Below are 8,718 nucleotides of genomic sequence, written 5' to 3'. Positions count from 1 at the left end.
GGAAAGGCATTGTTGGTAGAATTGTGGTTGGGACAATGTCTTTCTGGGCAGGGAGTGTAAACACTGGAGGGGAAAAGTAGTTTCCTTATGTCACCAGGACCTGCCTGGCAGGGGAATCTAGAGAGGAGGTAGAGAACCTGCCATGGAGAGAGGGAACTGGCCAGGCAAGGCAGGAGTGCAGGAGATGCCTGCAGACTCCCCACAGCTGAGCCCCCTGTGTGCTTCAGAACTCAGAACCCCCTGGAATTATGACCAGAGTAATTCTGGATTTTTTTTTTGCCAGATGGTAAAGCCTCTAACTAAGCAGCAGTGTTGAACTCAGCCTGGGCAGGACAACTGCAGGTCACAGTGATTCATATTCTGCTCACATGAGCACCTGTAAAATTCACATTATTTTCTCTGAAACTGTGGAATAGTTCTTAAGAAATCAGGGATACAAGGTTATTCATTGTGAAAATGCAGTGCAAAAATCAGTTGCAAATCTCAGCAAAAGCAAAAGTTTGGAAGTGTAGGATTCTGGGAGCTGGCAGTACCAAACAGACTAAATAAATTAAATGCAATTTGGTTTTGTATTTTACATTACACTTTATTTCCATGCAATGCTGCTCCTCCCAGTGCTTGGAAATGGGCAGATCCATCTGCCTTGCACAGAGCCAGTCTGGGGCTGTTTCTTTGCTTTCTAACTGGTTTCATTTCCAAACATGGATTCTGAAATAAAGCACAAGTAGTGTTGAGAGTCAAGACATCTGCACCAACTTAGTTCCACCAGGTGGGCACTGCTACCTTCCTGAGATCCTGGAAGTTACATAAGTCTCTGATTTTGGCAGTAATTTTAGCTAATGTGTTAAAGTCAGCTGTGGAAAAGCACAGGAAACTGCCAAAGATTTCTAAGGGTAAACCAAACATTTGAATTTACTACATTTGCTTTATGAAGAAAGCTTTTATGGCTTAGGTTTTTCATTTTTTTTTAATATGCTAAAGCACCAAAATAAAATAGATGTAACGAGTAAATGAATGAAAGGGAAATGAAAATTTAGATCTGTAAATTTAAGGAGCTTGTCCCAAGAAGCAGAAAGGAATAAATCAACTAAAGCCTGTCTTCTTAAAAGGAAATACTGTTAGATGCTGGATTTGGAAGGGTTTATGCATAAAAGGAACTCCTGGGGACTTTTCCTGCAAGATCCTAGCACAGATTATTCATGATGTCAGTGTGTGCCATTCCTTGCTGTCCTGGGCTGAGGAAGGGAACTAAAGGGAGAACCCAGAACCTTTGGATGTGATGAATTCTATCTGGTCTCTAAAGATTCTTTGCAGCACCTGTTTCAGTGCAGCTGAGACCTCTGACAACCACAGGCACCTCTGCAGAGCACAGCTGTTGTTTTTACTGTTGTTTTCAGAGACAATAAAGATGATAAAGGTTTTAGCAAAGAATTCCCTGCCTGTTTCAGTAATTTTCCAAATCCTGAGTCCCCTCAAACGTGCCCTTTTTGGATATAGCCACTTTAGGCCATATCTACATGAATAAGTGTATTTTTCCTTCACAGATTTGCCTTATGAGCAAGCCAGGAGATCAGCATGGACGAGTCACAGCCACCCCAGCCCTCAGTCAAAAGGTAAAAGCATCTGCACAGCTGGGGAATAAATGGATTTGATCCCAAAGGGAATTACAGGAGCTCTGGAGGGGTTTTATCTGTGCATTTTTGGAAAGCCAGTTGTATAGACAATTCTGGGAGGTGTCACTGGGCAGCCACATCCTTCCTTAAACTCAAACTTCACCAAGTCCATCACCACAGAGCCTTAAAAAGCTTTTTATGAGCTTTAAATCCTGTTGTGTCCATCCTGGAGCAGAGGGCAGCAGGAGATCCAAGCCTGGGGACCTCTCATAGGTTTGGTGAGCAACTTCCTAACTGGAAAAATAATTAAATGGGGGTTTTTTTTATCATTTTCAGCTACTCAGCCATCATCCTCAACAGTTCCCAAAACAGAAGACCAGCGTCCTCAGTTAGGTGGGTGTCATTTGGTTTGAATTCCACCTGGGTTTGTTGAATATGATGAGAAACTAAAAAACTGCACAATCTGGTTCAGACCACTCCAGCTGGAGACCACCAAAACCTCACATGGGAATGGGATTTGCTCTGCAGCTGGATTTGGGATGAATATAATGTTTAAAGGCAGTGAAAAAAAATGGTATTTAAAAAAAAAAACCTGTCTCTACAATTTGGGTACAAAGGTACAAAAGTGGAAAGTAGAGATGTCAAAAGACCCCAGCAGTTGAGATGGCAGCAGCTGGAAAAAGTGCATGAGCCAAAAAGAAAGAAAAGGGAATGGATTAAAGGCTACAGAAACCCATTTGAATTCGGCTCCTGAAACACAACAGGAATATTAGAGGGATTCTCAGTCTGTTGGAAAAGTGAGGGGAAAGCAGAAGTTTATGGATTTGTAGAGTAGTGGTTTAGCAAAATGGGCATCTTTTGTGTTTTCAGAGCAGCAAATCCACAGGGTGGGACCTAATCCCTTGTTGCAAATTCAGCTGTATTTTGGACAGGTACCTGGAGAGCACTACAAAGGTCCTGAGTCAGTCATGGCTTTTGTTAACAGCAAAAGGTTAGAAGGAGGAAATAAAAGAGATTTAGAGGATATTCTTAGCTCAGAAGACTCTGAGCCAGTTTTTATCACATGGATTTTAAATCATTATTCTGGGTTTTGTTACAGCTAAACAAAACTGTGCATGACCAGTTCTCATTAACTCATGCACAGACTGCCTGGGAAGGATTACACTGATTTTTGCCCAAACAGTGTTTTATCTAGTCTGGCCTTCCAACCACGAGAATCTTCCTAGAAATATACTGATGGTTTATGTAAGTCCTGAGGACCTTTTAATGGCTGTGTGTGAGCTGCACAGATGATTTAAATGTGTAAGGAATGTAACCTGATTGTCTTCTTGGCTGTAAAAGCCACAGGGGCACTCGGGGCTTGCAGCCCATCACTTTGGCTTTGGGCTCCTGTCACAGCCCTCCCTTTTTCCCTGTTGGGCTTCAAGCCAAAATAAGTTTTCATTTCCAGAGGGAATTCCTAGAGGGAAATACTGAGATGCTACAGCCACTGTAAGGCTGACAGAGGCTCTTCTGAAAACCTCAGTTGCAGGATGAATCCATGGGATCCCTCACTGGAGTCCAGTGACAAAAGAGAATCACAGAATCACTGAGGTTGGACCTCCAAGGTCATTGAGTCCAACCTGTGACCCATCCCCACCTTGTCACCGAGCCCAGAGCCCTGAGTGCCACATCCAGACCTTCCCTGGACACTTCCAGGGATGGGGACTCCACCACCAGCATGTTTCATAACAAAATTTACATTCTGAATATATGCATCTGCACATTAATACAGTGCAAAAACCACACCAAGCTTGAAAAGAGAACATACAAACATTGCCATGCAGAGGGAGAAAATGGCTTAGGTGTTGGATCTGCTGTCCCATCACACAGTGCACACTGCCCCTCACAGGGTTCAGAAATAGTACCTACAACATTTGACATCGCTGTTGCATGATTTTAAATCTTTCTTTCACCATTTTGCAGATCCATATCAGATTCTCGGACCGACCAGCAGCCGACTTGCAAATCCAGGTGAGAAGGGATTTTGCTGATTTAGGAGGCTTTCCTCTCTTTCACTGCTGAGTGTCACCACTTCAGCTTTAAGACCAGACCTGTAAGGGAATGTCCCTGATTTTCCCACTCCTCAGCATGGCTCAGGGGGAGCTGATGGTACCCAGTGTGTTGCAGAATTTCTGAATTACACAAGGGGTGGGACTGAGGAAGTTAGAATCATTAAGGTTGGAAAGGACCTCCAAGGAGTCCAACCTTTGAAGCTGGAGTTCACTTCAGTTGCCTGAACATCAGGATTTGCTTATGGGGTGTAAGAGACCCCATCTGGTCTCCAGTTACCCTTCCAGGAGGGCACAAATCCTTTAACCACTCTTCATCAGCTGTGTCCCAGATTCTGTTCATTCACATCACAGCATCATGCTGGATATTCCTTGGGGAATACAAAATTTTGGGATGAACAACCCAGGAGAAATATATAGAAAAAAGAAAACAAAAACCAGGAAAGTGACATTTATTTGCAAATAATAACTGGGTTAAACACTTGAAAAACGTTCTCCCCCCTCAATGGGGTGCATTGTGGATAGGGATGTGTAGCTTAGAAGACAGTCACACTCACAGAACCACTCAGGTGGGAAAACACCTCAAGGAACACCCAGTGCAACCTTGGAGCAGCATGTTTTTGCTGAACACAAGGGATCACAAGGGATTTAGTAGCTCTGACTGGGAATTGTGCAGATGTCACTGCTCCAAGCCTGTAGGACACGCTGTGGCTGTACAGCACCGTGACCAACACCACAACCCACCACGAGGGACTGACACTGTGTGTTCCACCTGTGTTCCTTACCTGGACAGTCCCAGGGCACAACATTCCTTGTTCCACACACATCTCCTCAGCCCCTCCAGTGACAATGGTTCCTTTTACAGCAATTTTACAGCTTTTCAAGGCCTGAAATTGCCAAAATGCTGATGAGTTCCCTTTCGCTTTCTCCCAAGTGACATCGAGCACAGTTCTAGATTCACTGACTCTCCAAACAGTTTTGTGTGGCAGAGGAAAGTAATTAAGTGTTGAGAGCAGGATTTTCCAAATGGCCTGAGGCAGTGGGGGTTTCCAGGCAAGACTGGTCTTGACTGGGAGTGGGGGCCTGCATCCCTTTAATTTGGTCATAAATCATGGCTTGCCAAATTTTATCAAGTGTCCCTTTGGTTGACTTCATTACTGTGGGTGACACTTAACAAGATCTGGACTGGGATGCTTTTTTAACATTTGGATATGGAATTCCTCCACACCATCATAACTGTGCTTTAACATGTTTTGTGTGTTTATAAATTGGTGGAATTACTCTCTCATTAAAAGGAAATTGACAGCAACCATTTATTTTCATAGGACTATATATTACATTTGGAAGGCAAGTGTTTATGTTAGAACATATGTTGGATTGCTTATTCAAAAAATTTGTGTTTTGTCCAGTGCTGAACTGTTTATTGATTTTCAAAGCCTAATCCTCTTGTTATGTTTCGTGTATTAAAACTTGCATGCCTTGCTCATACCACGGATTCTTTTGTTTGTTTGTTTATTTAATGCATGTTAATGGAACAGAAGAAATTCATTAAGGCCAGTTTGGATAAATACAATTTAAATGAATATGGGTTTCAGTTGCACTGAAGTATAAACTGCTAATGGGTTTCAGATGCTGCTCTAGCTTGATATTGTAATTGCTACTATAAGCTTTCTAAAGAAAAGCTTGTTTATTATACCCACATAGCTGGTTTGAATAAAAAAAAAAAAAAAAGCAAGAAACCCAACCGATTCCTGGTCAGAGATGTAGTTCAGAGTTAGCACATCCAGGCTGGTTGGCAAATTCTGCTGACACTGTGCTTGTGAAACAGATTGCATCGCCAGCTGCTCAGCTGCATTTTGCATCATTTCAGTGTTGCTTCGTTAAGAAATGCTAAGCTTCTAACGTGACTGTCAGTGGCAAGGCCCTTTGAAATCTACTTTCACTTGTCTAAAATGGACAAATTTTGTTGCCCTACCTTACTTTTGTGAAGTTTACAGACTAACTATTTTCTTTTTGCCATGGAATTGGCAGAGAGTGAGAAAAATACAACAGCAACATTTTGCGTCTTAATGTAAAATAATCATTTAAACTCATTAGAAGCAGAATGATGACAAGGATGTATTTTATGGACCTTTTCACTGTTCTTGCAATTGTTTTGCCCTCTGGTTGTGTGCAGTGCAACAGCAAGCTAATAAGTTTCCGTTCTGCATTTCCCCAAATGCTGCAGAGGGATGATATGGTTTGGCACGGGCCCAGCTTGCTCTAAACTTCTCCATTTTTGTGTGGGCTCATTCCATAGCAGGGAACATTTAGTTGCAACATAATGCTGTGAGAACAAGCAGAGTGTTACGCAAGTGAAAGCTGTTTGCGCTGAACTTTAGAGATTAGTTTCCTAAATGAGCGCTGTATTATTTCCCCATCAATTGTCTGCGCTGAATGACATTAGGTAACAATTAAATCTCCATGGAATGGCATTCTGCCACTCACATGAGGGAAAACACGACACATTACAATTATCCCTGCTCTTCAGGGTTTCGTGAGACAGTCCTGGGAGAAGGGAGACTGGTTAATAGAATGAATTAGGAGCCAACATCACAACATTTCCTAATGGGGTCCTTGGGGAGAGCCCGCAGAGTTGATGCCTTGCCATTATTAATGCCAGCCCTGACATTCCCGCTTTGTTCCTCCCCGCAGGGAGCGGGCAGATCCAGCTGTGGCAGTTCCTGCTGGAGCTGCTGTCGGACAGCTCCAACTCCAACTGCATCACCTGGGAGGGCACCAACGGCGAGTTCAAGATGACGGACCCCGACGAGGTGGCGCGGCTCTGGGGGGTGCGCAAGTGCAAGCCCCACATGAACTACGACAAGCTCAGCCGCGCCCTGCGCTACTACTACGACAAGAACATCATGACCAAGGTCCACGGCAAGCGCTACGCCTACAAATTCGACTTCCACGGCATCGCCCAGGCCCTGCAGCCTCACCCCCCGGAGTCGTCCATGTACAAATACCCGTCGGACCTGCCCTACATGAGCTCGTACCACGCGCACCCGCAGAAGATGAACTTTGTGGCTCCCCACCCCCCTGCCCTGCCCGTGACATCCTCCAGCTTTTTTGCTGCCCCCAATCCCTACTGGAATTCGCCGACTGGAGGGATCTACCCCAACACCAGGCTGCCAGCTGCTCATATGCCTTCTCATCTTGGCACCTACTACTAAGTGGGGTGGGGAAAATAAACACCAGGCAAAGCAAAGACGCTTCCCGATGGGATTCGGTCCCTGAGGAGTCGCGATGAACTCTGTTGGAGTACTCGAATTAAAAGTGCCTAAAGAGACAAGTGAAGGTTTGGCTGGGGAGAAAATAACCCAAAACCACGTTAAAAATAGATGTCAAAAAGACTTTTTGTAGTAGGGATTTAAAGGAAATAATCCAAGAAGTATTAAGATACTAAAATGTAATGTATATGGGCATCGACTCTGTGGACCAAACAACAATAGACTATTGTAGGTAGAAGCATGAAATGATAAGGAAAACCTACGGAAGATGGTGGTCTTAAAAAGTTGATAAGCTTGTGTGTAAAGTTTGATATCATGCTAGTGCAAAACTGGGACTATACTACAGCAATATAAGTCTATAGTGACCTAACATACAGTATATGGATCATTACAAAAGAGAGGAAAAGGGAAAAAAAAAAAAAGGGAAAAAAAAGCCTATCTGTATTTAAAAAATAGAAACATATCAGCAGAAGAGACTGGTTAGTGTGGAAGCTGATTTGGAATAGAACATCAGTGTTGTAATTAAAACCAAATGAGATCCATTCATCAGAGCGAATCAGCTACTCAAACTGTGAAGACAAACCAAACTTTCAGATTCCTTGACAGTTTTACAGGAACCCTGAGCCAAACGTGGGAAATGAGAATGTGCTGGAGGGCAAGTGTATGACTGTAGATCAGAGGCCTGCACCTGACAGAGGAGGCAGGAAGGAGAAGGAGGAGGATGAAGGTGGTGAGAAGGGGAGGAAAGAAACTTCTTGAGCAGTAAAGACTGAAAAGACTGAAAACTTTGTAGTGTTGGGACTATGAAGAAACACTTGTTTGGACTTGTGAAACGTATTGCTCAGTATTATACCATTCCCAGTATTTCAGGAGGAACAGACTTGGTTCAGTAGTAATAAAAAGTGGGAAAAGGGAAAAGCAGAAGAAGCGAGAAATCAGAATATGCATCTCTTTTTTTTTTCTTTTTTTTAGGGGCAAAAAAAAAAAAAAAAGCAAAACTGGAATTGTGTTCGATATTTAAAAGTTACCAGTTAGAACCTCATCATTACTAAGGGAGTTTGTTTTCTATTGGTTAGAGCAAGAGACAACCCCTGACTGCCAGAATCAGAAATCACCTGAATATTTTTGTTAGGCGGGCGCCAGTTTTTCTTACCGAGTCGCGAACGCTGTGCGTTTGTCAGAATGAATTATACAAGTTCAATGTTATTTTTTTTTTTTCCTTTTTATATAATTATTATATAACTTATGCATTTATACACTACGAGTTGATCTCGGCCAACCAAAGACACACACACACAAAAAAACAAAACAAAACAAAACAAAAAGGGACAATCCAAAAAAAAAAAACTATTGTGGCCTTGAATTTTAACTCTGTATGCTTAATGTTTACATTATGAACATATTAGTCCTTAGATTGCAGAATGTATGTAATAAAATAAGCTTGGCCTAGCATGGCAATTTCAGATTGACAATGTGGTTTGCATTTGTGTTTGCATTTTTTTTGTGTGTGACACCCATGACAGATCTGCTACTCATCAGGTTAAAATAGACCAGGCTTTTTGGGATGTGAAAATGTAGGAGCAAACAGCCTGAGTTTAAAATGTACAGGTGCTGGGTATGTTCTTTTCCAGACAGTTCTGCTGAAATGCTTCCAGCCCTTCTTTAACAGTGCCTTGCCATCCCTGTGCTGAGCTTCTCTGGCCCAGAGATTGCAACTATCCCCAATTAATTCATCGACAGCTCCACGCCCAAGACTGGAAATGAAGCCTAAGGGAGGCCTCT

At 42.9% G+C, this 8,718-nt stretch overlaps 1 protein-coding gene across 6 annotated transcripts in view; it reads left to right on the top strand.

Annotated features, from left to right (window-relative positions):
* The window catches only part of ERG (ETS transcription factor ERG), a 138,369-nt gene extending 129,964 nt beyond the window's left edge, over nt 1-8,405 (top strand). For 5 of the 6 annotated variants that reach the window (XM_015641426.3, XM_015641407.3, XM_015641442.3 and 2 more), the window contains 4 exons: nt 1,545-1,613; nt 1,950-2,006; nt 3,579-3,626; nt 6,359-8,405. In XM_015641426.3, coding sequence (XP_015496912.1) covers nt 1,545-1,613; nt 1,950-2,006; nt 3,579-3,626; nt 6,359-6,879 — 695 coding nt within the window. In that variant the 3' untranslated portion in view covers nt 6,880-8,405. Of the gene's footprint in view, nt 1-1,544; nt 1,614-1,949; nt 2,007-3,578; nt 3,627-4,989; nt 5,396-6,358 lie in introns of those variants that run through there. The other variant, XM_015641450.3, reaches the window with a different exon arrangement.
* The last annotated feature ends 313 nt before the right edge of the window (nt 8,406-8,718 follow it).

The sequence above is a fragment of the Parus major genome, chromosome 1 (genome assembly GCF_001522545.3).
Source record: "Parus major isolate Abel chromosome 1, Parus_major1.1, whole genome shotgun sequence".
NCBI classification, from domain to species: Eukaryota; Metazoa; Chordata; class Aves; order Passeriformes; family Paridae; genus Parus; species Parus major.
Note: the sequence above shows the minus strand (reverse complement) of the source record. Positions and strands in the feature narration are given on the sequence as shown.